The sequence below is a fragment of the Callithrix jacchus genome, chromosome 17 (assembly GCF_049354715.1).
Source record: "Callithrix jacchus isolate 240 chromosome 17, calJac240_pri, whole genome shotgun sequence".
NCBI lineage: Eukaryota > Metazoa > Chordata > Mammalia > Primates > Cebidae > Callithrix > Callithrix jacchus.
In genome coordinates this window covers 76,652,254-76,671,855 of record NC_133518.1, presented here as the reverse complement: position 1 = coordinate 76,671,855, position 19,602 = coordinate 76,652,254, and the positions used below count along the sequence as shown (strand labels likewise).

Below are 19,602 nucleotides of genomic sequence, written 5' to 3'. Positions count from 1 at the left end.
ATGCAGACTATTTAAAAGCCAGGGCTGAGCTTGGAGCCAAACTAGAATAGATGTTTCTTGGATTGTCTCCTCCTCAGTCATCACAAAGGACATGCCTTCCCCACTACATTCAAATGAACCCTAAAATAAGGATTCCCAATTAAGGTTGCAAGGACTGTAGCAGTCACTATCTGCACCTTGCTCATATCCCCAGGACCTAGCTGAGAGGTCACCTGCAGACACTTCCTACAATGTGGCTTCCTGCCTCTCTCTGCCCAGGGCTTTCTCTGGCCACTGAAGTAAGTTCTGTAGAGCTAAAATCCCTGGATGACCCCAACCAATAAGGGGCAGGACTGGTAGATAAAACCCTGGTATCCTTACCCCTCAGTGAATCAATTCTGAGCCTGGTTTGCCCATAAGAGTAAACTGCTCGTAAAAATACTGCTTTCTTCTCCCTATCTTACTTTTCCACTCTTCTATGACATTCTTGGAAATAGCTCTCAGATAAACTACTTGCACCCCAATGTTTTCCTCAGAGCGTCATATAAAGACACCGGGTAACAGATGGAAAGATAGAGAACCACTTCAATCAAGGAATCTCAAGTCCAGAGCTATTACTACTAATGGGAAGTCTTAAAAGGAGGACTGGTCCTTCATACCTACATTACATTGCTGCCAATTCCCACCCCAATGTTGAAAACAACCTTGTCCTTTACCAGAGGGATTTACGGTAGCCCAGAAGATTATGGACATTTGACACCAAGTCAGTTTCATGGCTGAGTCTGCTTTTACCTCAAGCCCCAGCTCTAGGACCTGGAATTCTGGCTTAATCCTGTTTTCAATCCTCAATATTGCATTCCACAACAATCCAGAAATTCCTGCATTGTTACTAAACAACTGAGTCCTGGGATTCAAATATGATTCCAAACCCTAAACATCTCTTCTCCTCTAGACAAGGAAGGGAAAGTTAACTTAGTCCTTGTTTCTCTGAAGGGAATAATCAAAGACACTGAAGTCAACAGTGTCTCAATTGTCATTACATAAATACACCATGTTAATCAGGACTTGGGCACACAGCGCATAGAACTAAGTTAGAAGAAAAGAGAAGACAGATGTTCAATTATGTAATGTAGACTGACTATGAAAAGCTCACTAAGAGACAGATCAAATACAAATAGGCAGGTGGAGAAGGAGGGGGTCAGGGAAAGTTTCCAGAAGAAAGTCATGGAGGACGTTAAGGAAGAGAAATGATGTCAGAGCAGTGAGAGCTCCTCCCAGGACTTCAACCAGCAGAGCCTCCCACATGTAGGTACTGGGTACAGGAGCTGCCTCTAGGGCTGGTGACAATAAGCAGGGTCTATATCACAAGGCATTGGATTCAAGAGATACATCTAGGTATGGTGGGAGCAAGCAAGAACTCTATCACAGGGGTGTTTGATTTAAGCACTGCCTCTGCCACCATCTGCCTGACTTTGGGGTATGTTAGCTTTAAGATGTCAATCCTTATATTCCTATGACAGGATCTGTGATTTTTGCTGCATTTTTCTAAACAAAATGTTCTTTCAGTTTTTCAGCTGTTAAGCTTTGTGGTTACCTCTGTTCATTCAACAAATGTCTATTCTGTGTCTACTGCATGCCAGGCACCGTGCTAGGTTCTGGAGAATTGATGCTGAACAAAATAGATGTGAGTTTAGCCCTCACTGAGCTTGCAACTGGTAGAAACAACAGAAAGGCAAACAGAAATTCCAGAGCAGGGGTTTATAGAGAAAGTGCAGAAAGTTATGGAAACGTGAAACAGGAATCGTAACATAGATTTCGTATAGGTCAGAAATGGAAGAAATTGTGGAGTACAAGAATGAGAGAGGATTAGCCAGGCGAAACAAGGTGGGAGGATAATTTTAGGCAAAAGAAGTGGAATATGGAAAGGCCTTAACATAAAAAAGTATGGATCAAATTCAAGGAGAAACTTATAAAAGTAGTGTGGCTGGGGACCACTGCGCTAGAGAGGTCAGCACACAGCTTGGGTTATCTTGAGTGCTACGGAGAGCTTTAAAGGGATCGTAAATAAAGATATCACACAACCAGATTTGCATTTTAGAAAGATCACTTGGCTACAGTTGGAGAATGGGTTAGAAAGGACAAAATGGGAATAAAAGTAACACATAGGAGGCCAGTGGGATGACGGTGACTGGACTGGCAGTATAATGCAGATCCTGGAGAGACATGAAGAGAAGATACTAAGGAGACAGAAGCAATAGCACTAGATGTCTGATTGTATGTGGAGATGAAATAGAAAGGGCATAATTATGGTACCCAGGTTGTGAACAGACACAGAAACAGGCTGTTTGGGGCCAATGGCAGTACAAAGACATAGAGGAGAGGCAGATATTAGAAAGAAGTGGGCAGATGCTAATGAGTTTAGTTTGGGGCATGCTGAGTTTGAGGTGCTCAGGAGACACTCAAGTGGAAAGGTCAAATGAAGATCTGAGCCCCATGGACTTCTGAGAGCCTCGCATAAAGACTCAGTCATCTGCATATAAATGAGAAGCAGAGACATGGGAATGATGAGATGCCCCAAGAGATTGTGGCAAATGTCCCTGGGTTTAAGGACCATTCTGCCACTCATTAGTAATGTGATCTTGGAAAATTTAACTGTGCTGCTCTGGCATCTTATTTATATATTGGAGATTACACTTCACAGGTACAGTGATAGTTGATGTAATAATGCATGAAAATTGCTTAATCAAGAGTCTGAAATACAGTGGAATCTCAGTAAATGCTAGTTAGTGCTGCTGAAGTTGTTACTATTGTTGTTATTCTGAAAACAAAAGGTAGAGCGCCAATATTCACAATCATGTATGGGAGAAGCTGAGAAAGGAGAGACCGAGAAGGAGAAGATAGAAAGTTACAAAAACCAAGAGAGTGTCGTGGTAGCCAAGGAGGGGCAGTGTTTTAAGGAGAACATTGTCAAAACAGCCAATAGGGCCATCAACACAAGAACTGAGATGGACCTGGACAATATAGTGGTACATTGTGTCTACAAAAATTTTTTCAAAACTAGCTGAGTCTGTAGTCCAGCCATTCAGGAGGATGAGGTGGGAGAATCGCTTGCGCCCAGGAAGCAGAGGTTGTAGTGAGCAAAGACTGCACCACTGCACTCCAGTATGGGTGACAGTGATTCCCTGCCTAAAAAAAAAAAAAAAGTTAAGAACTGAGAAGGGCCTCCTGACTTCAGCCACAAGGAGTTCTCTTGTATTCTTGCAAGGAGGACTTTTAGTGAGATATGGGGGCAAAATCCAGGCTTCAAAGACTGAAGAGTGACTGGAAGCAGTGAGTAGAAGTAACTTCTTTATTAAAACCCAGCGGAGAACAGGAGGAGAGAGAAGGAAGACCTGGATGGGCTCAGAATCAAGGGAGAGTTTTTAAAGTTGAAGAAAAGTTAAACATCTTTAAATGCTGATAGGAAAGAGCTGGGAGACAAGGAGAGAGAGAAAAATGAGGTGGCTAGGAGATAGGATTGTAAGCAAGGGGAAAGGCGTGGTCCTCAGAATGTGGGATGACACCTCTCACATTGTAACAGAAGGGAAGGAGAGAAGGCTGCAGAGGCAGGTGAGTGAGAGGTTTAATGGCATGAAGTTGCCAGAGTTCCGTTTTTCTCCATGAACTAGGAAATGTGGTCATTGGCCTTCTCTCTGTCCCAGAGAGAAGACAGGGAACAGACAGAAAAGAGTATATTGGAGACCTCAGACTAGAAGAAACTGCTGAGTAGGGAAACCAGAGGATTCCCAGGCGGTGCTGAGATTCCCCATCACCCCTCAGCAGTTCGGGGGGATTGTTCTAGGTTGACTTCGGCTTCAGATTTAGGATAAGGGTCAGGGAGTGGCTAAATGTGGACCACAGGTCTGATCTGGTTATGGAGAGACGTGTTCAGCCGTAGACTGAACCTGGAGGTCCCAATGAAATTCTCCAGTAATCCCGAGTTCTCCAGTAACCTGGAAGTCTGAATGAAATTCAGACCGGGGGGGAAATGTTGACAATGTCAATAAATAAAAGGTTGTGATAGGAAAGTGGCGAGAGACTTAAATAAACCAAAGTCTTTGATGAATATGGGAGAGTGCCTGGAGCTCAGCGGTCCTGGAAATAAGGAGAGAGGACAGCATGGCTAAATCTGGTGGTGGTGGTAGGATGGGACAAAGTGGTGAAGAAACAGTGACATGGAAGCACATGGGGAGCAAAGACCTCACCCTGAGGCACCTGGAGTAGGGTGGAATAAAAGCCCTCCCTGAGAGCGTTGCAGGGGAATGGCAGGGGCTCAGTGTGAGCCGAGGGAGGAGCCAGGTATGAGGGTGGGAGGGAGGCTGTTCCCACAATCAAGATGGGACAGATGAGAGGGACAGGACCAGTGGGCAAACTGTCACCTCTCTGTGGTTATGTCCACTCTTAAAGAGTACAACTACTTCCTGAAGAAGAATGAGAAGATGGAACTCCCCATTGGGTCCCTCGAAACTAACAACTTCCGTCGCTTTACTCCGGAGTCGCTGGTGGAGATAGAGAAGCAAATTGCTGCCCAGCAGGCAGCAAAGAAAACCAGAGAGAAGCACAGGGAGCAGAAGGACCAGGAGGAGAAGCTGCGGCCCCAGCTAGACTTGAAAGCCTGCAACCAGCTGCCCAAGTTCTATGGTGAGCTCCCAGCAGAACTGATCGGGGAGCCCCTGGAGGATCTAGACACCTTCTACAGCACACACCGGGTAAGAGCTATGGTAGGAATGTCTGTTCTCAGCTCTTGGAGAGGAAGTCTCAAGCCACCCAGCCGGGGAAGTCTCCTGAGCCCTGGGTGGTGTGGCAGTCTGCTCAGGACCCCATGAACAAAACAATATCTAACTTCTTTGACGATCTCTTTGAATCTTTTACATTTATGATGGAAGCTAACTAAACCCACACCTCCAAAAGCAGATACCTGCTGCAGAGCTTGCAGGGAAAGTTGATGGTTCCCTTGGAAGAGCTCTGGCCTGGGGCCTCCAGAGGAGTTGGCTCCTTTTGCAGGTAGAGAGCAGACATCTTGAGCTTGGGGGAAGAGTGTGGGGATGGGGACAGAAAACAGGATGATTTAAGCCAGTGGTCCCCAACTATGATCTTGGAACCCCTAGTGTCCCCAAAACTCTTTCAGTAGGTTTATAAAATCAAAACTATTTCCTGACAATACTTGGCTGTAATTTGTATTTTTCACACACATTCTCTTATGATCATACCTTGGTGAATGTAAACTACCAGTGGGGGATGGTGCCATCACTGTAACAACTACCAGAATGTGTGCCTGTATATTCCTGTGTATATAAACATATATACTTATATGTACATTAATTTCTAATATGATATACATGTGTATGGCATAAACAAAAAGGTATAGACATAAACAAAACTTATTTGGGGTCCTCGATAAGGTTTGAGAGTAATAATCCCTGAAATCAAAAAGTTTGAGAATCACAAGTTTAAACAAGGGCTTCTTCATGACGATTATCTCACCTATATTGTATTTTAGATGTCCTACACAGCCGAAAAATGGTGAATACATGTTTGGGAGTTAGGAGGCCAGGAATCAGCCATCTCAAATACGGCTGGCAGAGTAAACAAAAAGGCACTGGACCATCTTTTTCCCTCCTCTCCCATGCCAAGAGCTCATATCCTCCTAAATGCTCAGAGTAAGAAAATAGGAGAGGGTTTAAGAGGCAAAGACCTAGAAGATGGAAACAGAAGGAACATTACGAAACTGGGATGGTTCTCTAATCAGCAGAGAAATTAAATCCAGCCAGAACTTCACCATCCTGCTGCTGGTACTCTCCCCTGGGCATACTACATCTTACCAGCCTGCGGATCAGCTGTCTGTCCATTAAAGCACCCTCAGCATGCTTATCTTGGAGCTCATCATCCTGTCAGCTCCAAAGACCAGGACCTTGCTGAGAGGGCAGGGATATAGCTTTTAGTCCTCGATCCTCTCTACCTCTCTGTACCTCCATTTGGCTCTCGTTGGCCTGTGGTTTCCAGAGCCCTTCTTGCTCATGAGCCTCAGGTGATGCCACTCACGTTTAAAAACATGATTGCATAAGAAATCTTGTTTCTCATTGGAGGTCCACTTTCTGTTTTGTTTTGTTTTAGACATTTATGGTGCTGAACAAAGGGAGGACCATTTCCCGGTTTAGTGCCACTCGGGCCCTGTGGCTATTCAGTCCTTTCAACCTGATCAGAAGAACGGCCATCAAAGTGTCTGTCCACTCATATCCTTTGCACTATTGCCTCTTCCATGTGTTAGAATTAGACCTTGCCCACTGTGTCTGGTACCTGCTTTAGAGGTTAGCAACAGAGCCCTTCTCCAACTGAATCCCCAAAAGACAATGAGGTCATTAGATTGAAAAAATGGTTTATAGCTTTAATGTGTGCCGTACCCCAAAGCAGTCCCAAGACACAGAGGAAGTGTTCATGCAGCACACAGGGGGTTTGGATTCACCTCAGACTAATCTAGACACACCTGTGCATGCACGACTTGAAAAATGTTCTCTTTATGAGGGGAGGTTTGCTGATGCCCCCCGAAACATTCTCACCACCCTATGTGGCCCGCTTTCCCCACACATAACAGGCAGTAAGAGGGCTGCAAGCCTTCTCTGGGCAGATGAGATAGGCATGGGTTGTTACTCTGTGCCATAGCCATGCTGAGAAGTAGCTGCTTACTGGGCAAAAGAGCAGCACCTCCCAGAGGGCAGGGAAAACAGACCTTGATGGGAAGAGCACACATAGTCTCAAAGGGACCTCATTGGTCATGGGGCACTGTTAACATCACAAATTACTCGAAAACTACTAGCAGGTTTAAAATGTCGACAGTCCAAGGTTCATGCCACACAAGAATGTAAAGATTAGAGACACATTCGTCAAATGTCTATTATATTGTTTTAGGTAGTGTTGGGAGCTGCCTTCAGGGGATTTTGCAGGGCAAGCCAAACTAGCAGAAAAAAGAGACTTTGGTTTGGTTTCCTATGATCTTCCCTGCTGGTCCTAATGGAAAGATCCTGATGACCTAAGATCCTTGGTCACTGGAAGGATTGGAAGTTCCTTAGGATGAATTTAGCCCTGGCTTCCAGGAGGTTGATGTGCAAGAATAGATCTGCCTGAGTCGCCTGACAGATGGTAACCAGCCTGTTCTTAGAAGGCTCTGGTAAAAAAGAGCTCTACCCTGCTCCCTAACTCTGAGGCAGACTGTTGGATTTCAGGACAGTTCTCACTGAGCTGGTAACCTTGGCACAATCATCTATCTGCACACTCAACATGAAGCTGCATGCTCAATGAAGTTGCATTATGTTTTCTCTTTTGACATTTTTTTTCTTTATGGGTAACCAGTAAGAATTATATTTTCTGAGCTGAATCTTGGAATTTCAGATCCACAGAAGAATATTTAATGACAATAGCAGTCCCCCACTTGCTAAATACTTTCTAAATGTCAACACTGTCATTGGTTCAAAAGCCTCTGAAGGAGAGATCAGCATCCCCATTTTACAGATGATGAAACTGACACACAGGGGCACTAAGTGAATTATCCAAGACCACACAGCTAGTTAAGAAGTCCAGCCTGCCTCCTGCATAGAGCAGTATCTGCAGTGAGGAAGTAGGCAGTTAACGGAAAGTAATCAGGGTAATTATTCTCTCAATGTGTCATCTCTGCTTGGGTAGCTGTTGTTTTTTCAAAATACATACAATTACACGGAAATTACAAATAAAGAGACCTGCAAACATACAAACTCCTCTTTATGGATTCTTACATTTGGATAAGTAAGAAACAGCTAATTAGAAATAAAATCCCTTTAAAAGAACCAAGTGACCGGTGAATATTCTCTTCATCTTGAGATTTGATGAGTAAATAATTGCTTAGTAGAGTCATCGCTGGACAGAAAAGCTGTTGAGGGGGTCTCTTACTCACAAAAGTCTGCATTTAAATTTATTAAATTTGGTAACTCCAACCCCAAACGATGCTAGAATTCTCAAGGCCCTATTATTAATATTTCGCCAAAAATATAACTCCAGCCACATTTGCTTTGAGTGTTTTCACAAGTGATATTACACATAAGATGTATTACTTTTAGGGGTTTGTAGAACTGGGGACACAGTTTTAATTTAATCCTTGGGTTAGCATTTCCCCCAATGTGAGCATCTTTCTTAATGTAATTGTAAGCCAACAGAAAAATGTGCTTTAATTAATAGAATTGTCCCTTTCAAAACAGATGTGTTCCTAAGTAACTGTAAAACCAGACACATCAAGGCATTTCCAGAAAACTAAAATACATTTAAATACTTCTGCTCAAATTGAAATTATGAAAAATGAGTATTATACTCTTTCTGTAGGTCAAGCTCATTTTCAAGCTTTGTTTTTCCTTGGGAAGTACTGTTAGGAGCCCAGCTATTCCTGAGAAAAATGCCCGAGCAAGAACAATTTACCTTTAGATTCTCCCCACCAGTGTATCTTCCCTTCTATTGACCCCTTCCACCCACCTTCCTCCCAACGTCTTCTTCCACTTCTGGTGATCCCTTGGCCCGTTGTCTGCTGTCAATATTCTCTGCTCTGGCTATTCAGAGTTCTCCACTGCAGCCTAATCCTCTTTGGGGTTTTCTTCCTGAGCCAGTATTTCACTTCCCTGTGCCTGCCTCCACCGTTCCTAGCCAGAAGACCATTTCCTCGGTGGAACTGATCTCATCTAAGTTATGCAAGCAATCTGATGAAACTAATCCCCACCAAAGCTCGTTCCCCTTCACTTATCTCCAAGTTTCTAACTTCTCTCTGTCGTTTAGAATAAAATGACATTTTCCAGATAAAATTTCAGGCCACTTTGTATAGTGAAATGAAGGGTTTGAGGCAGAAGGACATTTTGGAGCACAGAATACATTTCCTTCCATCTTGCTCAGAGTCTGTTATCAGACAGCTAAAGTTCACATCTCTGCAGCATGGTTGATAGCTGCGTGACCTGGGAAAAGCTATTTAACCTTTATTTTTTGTCAACCTGTTTTCTCAGCTCCCAAATGTGGACATTAATACCCACCTGTAGATTAGCTGTATTAGAAGTAACGTAGTTACTATGTGACAAGATCATAAAGCTACTATTAGCTAAGAGTTATGAATGTAATCATTCAGCATCAAAGTGATCCTAGATGACATCACAGAGACTTGGTGATCTCAGCTTTTCCTTAACACAGGCCTCCCAGGTGGTTCAGTTTATTTATTACCGTCACTATTCTGGTCAATTGTGTGTGCATGACCCAAACTGAGCTTCCAGAGAAGATTGAGTGAGTAGATTTGCTATCATTATGGTACCTCCTCCCTTTGCTTTTCTTCCTTCACTTGGCAGTCTTTGTCTTTTAGTCATCCCACCAGGCCTCATGTGGATAATGCCGAATCTTGTTATCTGTTTGTCTTTGTGATAACTAGGTCTCTTCTTCTGTGAACTTTGTTTCATAAACACACATACGATTTTCAGCTTCAAGGAGATACAGATTAGTGGTTCTCAACCTTGACTGCACATTGGAATTTTCAGGGAAAATTGTTAAGTGCCTGAGTCCCAGCCCCAAAAAGTTTAATTTCTAATTTCATTAGTCTAGGGTGGTCTAGGAAGATGAGTCCCCTCGCCTCTGACACACACACACACACACACACGCACACACACACTCACCTGCTAGATGCACACACAAGTGTATGTCTTAGAGAAGATACGCCTTTGAGAAGGCCTACTATGAAAGGGAGACAGGAGCGAAACTGAGACAGAACTAAGAACAAATGGCTCTGAGATATATTTAGGAAATAGCTCATAAATGAAGCTGTTTAAGTTATCATGCTTCATATACCTCAAAGGAACCTTAGTATTCTCGAGGTTATTCTATTTCCCTAGGTTAGTGGATGAAACCTCTATAGTTTTAGAATGTGAGAACTTTCCAAAAATATCCCATATCCACATATCTGGGAGGGATGCTCCCACTCCAGCTTGAACCTAACATACCTGTGGGTATAATAATTGGTGTTTTGCAGAGGTTTCTTTTTTTCCAACTTTTTTTTTTTTTTGCTAACCATAACAGTAATGCATGCCACAATAAAAATATGTTCTATTTCTATTAATAGATTAAAGGAGAAGAATCACATAGTCTTCTTAATTGATGCTAAAAGTCATTTGATAAACTTCAATTTCCATGTATGAATTTAAACTCTTAGAAATTTGGAATGGAAGGGAACTGCATCATTCTGATAAAGGGCATTCATTGTTTTAAAGCATCAAGCTTCATACTTCATTGTGAATGTGGAAAGCTTTCCCTTTGAAATCAACAGAAAAAAATAACAAAGATGTCTGTTCTTCTCAGTTCCACTTTGTGAAGGAGGACTTAGCCAGCATAATAAAGCAAGGAAAGAAAAGTTTAAGAAGAAAAAAACTACCAAAGATACAGTTTACAGATAATAAGATTGTTGGATATTATAAAATATCCAACATATCCTAGAAAGAAACTGTTAGAATTAAAGAGTATAGTAAGGTAGCTGGGTACAAATTAACATACATAAATCAATTGTGTATATACACTATGAACAAATAGAAAATATTTTTTAAAAATACCATCGATGCTGGCATTTTAAAATGTCAAGTATCAGGCCAGGCACGGTGGCTCACGCCTGTAATCCCAGCACTTTGGGAGGCCGAGGCAGGTGGATGACGAGGTCGAGAGATCGAGACCATCCTGGTCAACATGGTGAAACCCCGTCTCTACTAAAAATACAAAAAAGTAGCTGGGCATGGTGGCGCGTGCCTGTAATCCCAGCTACTCAGGAGGCTGAGGCAGGAGAATTGCCTGAACCCAGGAGGTGGAGGTTGCGGTGAGCCTAGATCACGCCATTGCACTCCAGCCTGGGCAACAAGAGTGAAACTCCATCTAAAACAAAAAATAAAATAAAACAAACTTTAGTCTTGCACAACAATAAGGATTAGTCTTAAGAACCTAATACTGAACACAAAAACCTAAAGGCAAAGGATTACATAAACACGGTTCATTTATATAAAATTTGAAATCAAGCAAAACTAAACTATTTCATTATGGATGCATACTTAAGAAGTAAAAAACATCAATAAAGAAAGGCAAGAAAAAGTACCAAAAATTAGGAGAACAGTGACCTCCAGGGAAGGGGCTTGTGAAGTGCTGGTCATGGCGTGGATCGTTGCCACATGAGCTGCTGTGGAGTTACGTCCATACGGAATTGCGTCAGAATTCAAATGTTGAAACTAACTCCCATGTTGCTGTGTTGGAGATGGGGCCTTTTAAGGAGGTGATTGAGGTTAAATGGAGTTACAAAAGAGGAGCCCTTAAGCGATAGAACTGGTGTCCTTGTCAGGGAAAGAGACAGAGTTTTCTCCCCTCTTTGTTTTTGTTTTAAAAAAAGAAAATAATTTTTAAAAATAAATGACCATTGCATAAAATGCAGAACATTGGCAAATATAAATCAGAAGATGGTAACTAGGTAGAGAAATCACAAAATCATGAAATTATATTTAATATAGCTGAGATCATATAGAATGTAAAATGTCTGTGCTTCTTCTGGACTTTTAATGCAAAACTTTTCTTTTTCAAAATGAGTTATTTGGGAGTTATTTGAATATTTTTGTTAAATATGGAAGATAGAATGCCTGTGTTTTACCTCACCCTCTCAAAATGCCAATAGAATGACAGCATGGTGAAAAGAACAGTATAAATATACAAGAACAAAGAGAACGAGAATGGAAAACACAGAGGACAAAAGATGTCAAAACAATTGGAAGACCAAAAGTGGGTGGAGAAGTGGTAAATCACTTAGCAGAACAGAGCTTGTTAAACCACAGGACCTCCAGAGGGGGATGAAAATGAGAACAAAGGCATTTTACCCCCTACAATTCCCAGAGGCCCTACAAGTGTTGACATGATACAAATAGCAAGAAATGGAAGCAGAAAGATGAAAGAATATGGGAGCAGAGTATGTTCACGTATTCCTGCTTCTATAATAACACGAAGTTAAAGAATATTATTTCAAGTTGATAAATCAAAAAATGGACAAAATTATTATATTCAACAGTACAAAGGTAAGCACAAAAAGAGATTATTAATACAGTCAGATGATGGATGAAACCGTGAGGAATGGAAAGAGAATTATCAAACTGAAATGAGAGATTCTGTTTAAAGAAATAGCACACTAAGCACAATGCATTACATGGTTTTAATTAGAATAATAAATTTATAACAGTTTTCACATATAAAGGAAAGAAGTAGGATAAAGATGCAAACTCTTTAGTGATCTGCATATTTGCAACAAATAACACGACAAACTCTAAATATTGGAAAATTGTACATCCAAAAATAAAAAGCAAACAAGACACACCGAATAATTAAATAGTACAGGCCGGGTGCCATGGCTCACGCCTGTAATCCCAGCACTTCAGGAGGCCAAGGCTGGTGGATCACGAGGTCAAGAGATCGAGACCATCCTGGTCAACATGGTGAAACCCCGTCTCTACTAAAAATACAAAAAATTAGCTGGGCATGGTGGCGCGTGACTGTAATCCCAGCTACTCAGGAGGCTGAGGCGGGAGAATTGCCTGAACCCAGGAGGCGGAGGTTGCGGTGAGCCGAGATCGTGCCATTGCACTCCAGCCTGGGTAACAAGAGCGAAACTCCATCTCAAAAAAAAAAAACGTACAAAAGTAATTGGGGTTTCAGACCATGAACATTAGGTCATTATAAATAGGCTCCAACACATCTTCATTAATCAAAGTAGGAACCATTACAATCAACATTTTTGCCAATGAGAAATGAGTTTGTTTATTCCTGTAACATAAAACTCCATGTCGGCCGGGTGCGGTGGCTCATGCCTGTAATCCCAGCACTTTGGGAGGCTGAAGCAGGCAGATCATGAGGTCAGGAGTTCGAGGAGACCAACCTGACCAATACAGTGAGACATCATCTCTCCCAAAAATACAAAAAATTAGCCGGGTATGGTGGCAAGTGCCTGTAATCCCAGCTACTCGGGAGGCTGAGGCAGGAGAATCATTTGAACCTGGGAGATGGAGCCTGCAGTGAGCTGAGATCATGCCATTGCACTCCAGCCCGGGCGACAGTGTGAGACTTTGTCTTAAAAAAAAAAAAAAACAATCCATACTTCAGGATTCAACAAACTCTTAGGAAGCATTTTCTGTATCCTGCTGGTGGTGGAAGTGTTTTACCTGCAAAAAGTTGCGGAGATGCTTAAAGAAGTGATAGTCAGTTGGTGAGAGGTCAGGTGAATACGGCAGATGAGGCTAAACTTCACAGCCCAATCCGTTCAGTTTGCGAAGTGCTGGTTCTGCGACGTGCAGTCTGTTGTGGAGAAGAACTGGGCCCTTTCTGTTGACCAATGCCGGCTGCAGGTGTTGCAGTTTTCCCTGCATCTCATCAGTCTGCTGAGCAAACTTCTCAGATGTGATGGCTTTGGTGGGATTCAGAAAGCTGTAGTGGCTCAGACGGGCAGCAGACCACCCAGCAGGGACCATGACTGTTTCTTCGGTGCAAGTTGGGCTTTGGGAAGTGCTTTGGAGCTTCTTCTCAGTCCAGCCACTGAGCTGGTCATTGCCAGTTGTCCTGTAAAATCCACTTTTCATCGCACATCACAATCTGATCAATAAATAATTCGTTTATAGAATAAGAGAAGACGACACTTCTAAATGACGATTTTTAAAAATTTTCCCTTAGCTCATGAGGCACCCACTTATGGAGTTTTTTTTTTGCCTTTCAAATTTGCTTCAAATGCCAAACGACCGCAGAATAGTCAACGTTGTGTTCTTCCGCAACTTCGTGTATAGTTTTAAGAGGATCAAATTGGATGATTGCTCTCAACTATTTACTGTCAGCTTCAGATGGCCAGCCCCTACTCTCCTCATCTTCAAGGCGCTCATCTCCTTTGCAAAGCTTCTTGAACCACCACTGCACTGTACCCTCATTGCAGTTCCTGGGCCAAATGAGTTGATGACGTTGTGAGTTGTCTCTGCTGCTTTACAACCCATTTTGAACTCAAGAAAATCGCTCAAATTTGCTTTTTGTCTAACATAATTTCCGTAGTCTAAAATAAATATAAACAGCAAGTAATAAGCCATTAGCAAAAAAAATACAGTGAGAAATGTGCATTAAAATGAGGTATAACAGAGCCACATTTATTTAAGAACGTATTCCAATATCAAATGGCAAATTTCAACAATGCGAAAACCATAATTACTTTTGTATCAACCTAACATTTTTTAAACTACTAAAGACATCATATAAAATAATATAAACGAACTAAGACTAAGCAAATCCAATAAATATAAATGGATTTGATTCACCTATTTTAAAAAATTCTTATTACACTGTAAAGCAATGTCCAACTCTGTGTTGAATAAAAAAGACATGCCTTGCAGTGACACAGAAAGACTAAAATTGTAGAATTTGAAAGATATAAGCAAAGGTGAACAAGAAAAGCAGAAGCGATGATCGTAATATCAGAGAAAGGGAATTTAGGTCCGAAAGCATGAAATAGAACAAAAATGGCATTTTGTAATGCTATTACACGTATATTATTAAAGACATGGCAGTATTTTATATCTTTACAACAAATAATATGGCAACAATATTTATAAATGAGAAATTATTAGAGTGGGAGGAGAAATAAAAACATTGTAGGAATAGAAAATTTTAATTAATTTATTTTAGCCAATAACAGATTCAATGTATTAAAAAGTATGTACAGATGACCTAGTAATATAATTAATATAATATAGCGGATTAATATATAGCAAACTACCTTCCCTAACGACAGAAAATGAACCTCCTTTTCAAAAAAACCAAACAAATCAAACCAATTATTAAGCCATGACCAAAAAAACTCAATAAGCTCCAAAAAGTAGAAATAATATAGAAAACACATGGATCACATTGCAATAAAGTTAAAAAATAATAACCAAATTTAATAAAATGAGAGGACTTGCCACTCAATAATTTTTTTAAAATCTCTCTCAAAGAACTCTTGGACAAAAGACAAACTACAAACTAAAATTATACAATTTCTAGGGAAGAAAAGATAAAAAACAGTTTAATCAGAACCTAGAGAGTGCAGTTAAATACATACATATTCAGGGATTAATTCATAGCATTGAAGCATAAAATATATCAGTAAAATCCCAGCTACTCAGGAGGCTGAGGCAGGAGAATGGCCTGAACTCAGGAGGCAGAGGTTGCGGTGAGCCGAGATCGCGCCATAGCACTTCAGCCTGGGTAACAAGAGCTATATCAGTAAAAACTGGAAAGCAATTATTTAAAGACCTAACATAAAACTAGAAAAAAAATAATAAAATTAATGAAAGAAAGAAGAAATTAATAATTATAAAAAATCAATAATTTAGAAAATAGCAAAACAGTAGATAAATTAGAAAATAGAAAACCAGTAGATCCAATAAATTCAAAAGCTGTTGTAACAATATGTACAAGACCTTTATACGAAAAAATGATAAAGCATCTTTGAGAGAAATGTTGAAGTACCTAAATGAATTAAAGGATGTCTTATGTGAATAAATTAGAAGATTCACTATTGTTAAAGTGTCAGTGCTGCCCAAATTAGTCTATAAATTCAATGTCATCCCCTAAAAATTCCGGCAGCAGCTGTTCTGTAGAAATTAGCTGAACATATTTCATGTGCATGGATGAAGCAAAATTTATTTAACTATTGTCCTATTGATAGACATTCATGTTTATCATAATTAACATAATCCTCACATTTTGCCACCACCTATTAATTTTTTGGTGAATATCCTTACCCATGTCTCTTTGTACACACAATATGTGTAAAATTAAGGGACGAATTTCTAGAAGTAGACTTGCCAGGTCAAAAGGGTGTACATTTTAATTTTTGAGATATTGCCAAATCGTCTTCCAAAGTTGGATTCATTTCCACTCCCACTAATTTTCAAATCCTTTCTTTATAAGAGTTCTCATTAACTGAATTGTTGACATAATTCCCTTTATATGCACACTGTGAACAATATAATACATACAAATCTACCTATATGGTCGTGATCCTGGAAATTTGTGTGACAGGTATTAGATGATGTTCAGCATTCTTGGCCTTGTGGAAATGATCAGACTAGATTTTCTTTTTGAAATGCAAATTGATAATAGCCATTAGTTGTTCCTTATGTTGCTGAGAGCCCTGAGGAAGAGAATAAATGTCCTTGGGATAGACTGGGGCTCCTAATATCATGGTGTATATTTTTGAAAAATACATTAGATTGTAGCCAGGGAGGAAAAAGAAACCAATCTCATTACTACGTTCTTAACACAGTCTTTTTCCTTATCTTCCCTCCCTTCTGTTATTCCTTGCTGAAACTTTGCACGATTACCTGCTGATAATGGTAGCTCTGCGTCTCTCTGTTTGCCTGCCTATCTGTCTGCTTGTGGGGGGGATAAAGATATATATTCCAGCCGGGCGCGGTGGCTCAAGCCTGTAATCCCAGCACTTTGGGAGGCCGAGGCGGGTGGATCATGATGTCAAGAGATCGAGACCATCTCGGTCAACATGGTGGAACCCCGTCTCTACTAAAAATACAAAAAATTAGCTGGGCATGGTGGCACGTGCCTGTAATCCCAGCTACTCAGGAGGCTGAGGCAGGAGAATTGCCTGAACCCAGGAGGCGGAGGTTGCGGTGAGCCGAGATCGTGCCATTGCACTCCAGCCTGGGTAACAAGAGCGAAACTCTGTCTCAAAAAAAAAAAAAACCCTAAAAAAGCCCTTAAAAAACCCTAAAAAGCCCTAAAAAGATATATATTCCATTTTCTAATCCCCTCTTTTGCTCAGGAAGGAACTAGAGGTTCTTCCTCAGATTGGACACCAGAAGGTGCAGAGAACAGGAGTCAAAAATTGTTAAGAAGGACAAGACCAGAACTTTCCTACTGTCCCCCTGCCCTGGTTTCATATAATTGCTGAAGGGGCTCTTTGATGACCCTGGGACAACCGTCACTAACCATATCAATATTATTAAAAAAACCTTTGATGAATTATAGCAATTTGGTTGTAGGGAAGGTACATGTTTTCTCATCTGGAAAAGAACATGTGAAATGAAGCTGAATCTACTGCAAACAAAAAAGTGGGTGTTTGGCACTGCATGCAAAAAGTATTGATTTATAGCTTTTAAAATTTATGTAACTGTTATCATATTACATGTGTGCTTTATCTGATGTTTTAAAAATTATGTTTTCTAGATTTGTCCAAATGGATACATGTAGACCTAATTCATTCATTTTTTAATTGCTACATAGTATTCCATAAATATATTATCCTGTGTTTTCTCCTCAAAGTCACAGTTTTTCTTTCTACATTTAGGAATTTCAACTTCTGAGAATTTATTTTTGTGTGTGTGTGGTATGAGATAGGCTTCCAATATTTTTCCATATGGATTATTTCACCATTAATTTCAATACATCATTTCCCAAGTGGTTCCTACCACTGCTTCTGCCATGCACCAGATCCCCATGTCTACTTGAATCTGTTTTTTCCAGTAATATCATTGTCACATCTTGAGTCAACACCACATGGATTTAAACACTCTATAGTAAGACCTAATCTGCTCTACTTGCATGCCCCTCCTTAGTTGTCTTCTTGAAAACTATTTTGGTTCCTCTTGTTTCTTTACTTTTCCATGCCAGCTTAAGGGGCATATTCTCTAGCTCTTTTCTTCCAACTCTGTGGAAACTTTGTTTGGGAATGCACTGACTGTATCACCACAGGAAGAATCACCACATTTACAGTATGAAGCCTTCCCACACATCCGCATGGCAGATCTCTTAATTTATACAGGTCTTCTTTAATATTTTTCTACAACATTTTATAATGTCTTTTTCCTAGGTACATTGCAATTTTGGTTGCCCTGTTGAATACTTATTATTACTAAAATACCTTAATATTATTAATTTCTACATATTGATTTTGTATCCATCAACACTGCTGAGCTCCTTAAAGTTAAATTTTTCCGTAGATTCCCTTGGACTTTCTACTTAGACAGTCATATTATGTGCAAATAATGACAAGTTTGTTTCTTCCTTTATGATTCCTATGCCACCTGTTTATTTTTCCTGTCTTACTGAATCAGCCAGGACCTTCAGCGTGATGCTAATTCAAAACTGTAACAATGGGCATATTTATTTTGCTCTTGATTTTAAAGTGTGTGCTTCTAATGTTTCACTATTATGCTGTTTGTGAGAGTCTCATAATTATTCTATATCAAGTTACGGAAACTTTTTTCCATTTCTTGTTTGTTGAGACTTTCGTCGCGAATGGGTTTGGCTTCAGTATTTCCATATTTATTAAGGTTATCATATCCTCTTTTATCTGTTAATATAAGCTACTGTATTAACTAGACAGATTTGCTAGTCTCTTTTTAATGGCTCCAGCTGATCGTTTTACTGGATTCGGTTTGCCGTATTTCATCTATTTTGCTAAATGAGCCTGGCCTACAATCTTCTTTCATAAACTGTCCCTTTGGGATGTTCCAACTCTCCTTGTGAATTGTCCCCGGGAACTCCAACTGATCCTTCCTTTTTTAGCGGAGCAACTCATCTCTTTCCACCTCCTGCAATGCATCTCAACAAGTCATCTAAGGATCTCCATGCGCATATAATTTTAAACTCTAACATGTAGGATGATGGTTTTCATAGAATTTCTAACTTTTTACGTTTTAAAAAAGCAGAGCATGTGCTTCAAAACCCGATTTCATTCATACTGGTTAACACGGAGTTAATCATAGGCAGTTTACATTTACTCATGTATTTCATTCTCACCTGACAGTTGTTTACACTCGTCAGACTTGCGTTTGCCATTGTCACTGTGGCCTTGCATAATATCACAATTCAAAAAAAATGAGTCATCACTTCAAAAGTGGTTTTCTGAAGCGTAACAATAATGACAAAAATAGAAATATAAATCCTACAATGTGAAATAAGGTCACAATACTAGTAATGAATGGCCTCTATTATAAAAATATAAAGCGTGAATCTGTTTGTCCTGAGACAAGTGGACAATGGATGTGGATAATCTCCCTAAAACAGACAAAAATATATAAGAAGATGACAATGAAGAATCGTAATTGAACTTTTGGGACCAACTATCCTTTGTCCTAGTCTCCAGTTTATCTATTAACATTTTTGTCAAGTAATGATATAAAGCTGTCAAAACTTCCATATGATTTTCCAGTTAAGCTTATCAACCCCACTTTTAAACCAATTGACTGTCTCTAGTACAAGCACAAAATAAGGCTTTCCATTGCAAAACTGTGAAAATTTTATGTTAAAGGTCGAGAAGACCACAAAACTATAGGTATTATTCATCCTCATATCAAAAACAGGCACAATGGCACTCTTGCTGGTAAGATACAAAATCAGCTTCCAAACCAATTACAAATATTGTAGTTGGAAAAGACACAAGAAAAACAATTGGTATAATTCGTTAATTAGAAGTATCACATTCCTTATAATGTAACTGGCATTTAAAGTCAATGATTGTTATATAATGAATAGACATTTTATTTTATA

General features: G+C 40.1%; 1 protein-coding gene across 1 annotated transcript in view; it reads left to right on the top strand.

The window, feature by feature from the left end:
• The first annotated feature begins 4,422 nt into the window (after nt 1–4,422).
• SCN10A (sodium voltage-gated channel alpha subunit 10) overlaps nt 4,423–19,602 on the top strand; it is a 112,155-nt gene continuing 96,975 nt past the window's right edge. Inside the window, exons 1-3 of the mRNA XM_035278191.3 lie at nt 4,423–4,727; nt 6,133–6,260; nt 9,220–9,300. Of these exons, the coding sequence (XP_035134082.2) occupies nt 4,458–4,727; nt 6,133–6,260; nt 9,220–9,300 (479 nt within the window). The 5' untranslated portion in view covers nt 4,423–4,457. The remainder of the gene's footprint in view (nt 4,728–6,132; nt 6,261–9,219; nt 9,301–19,602) is intronic.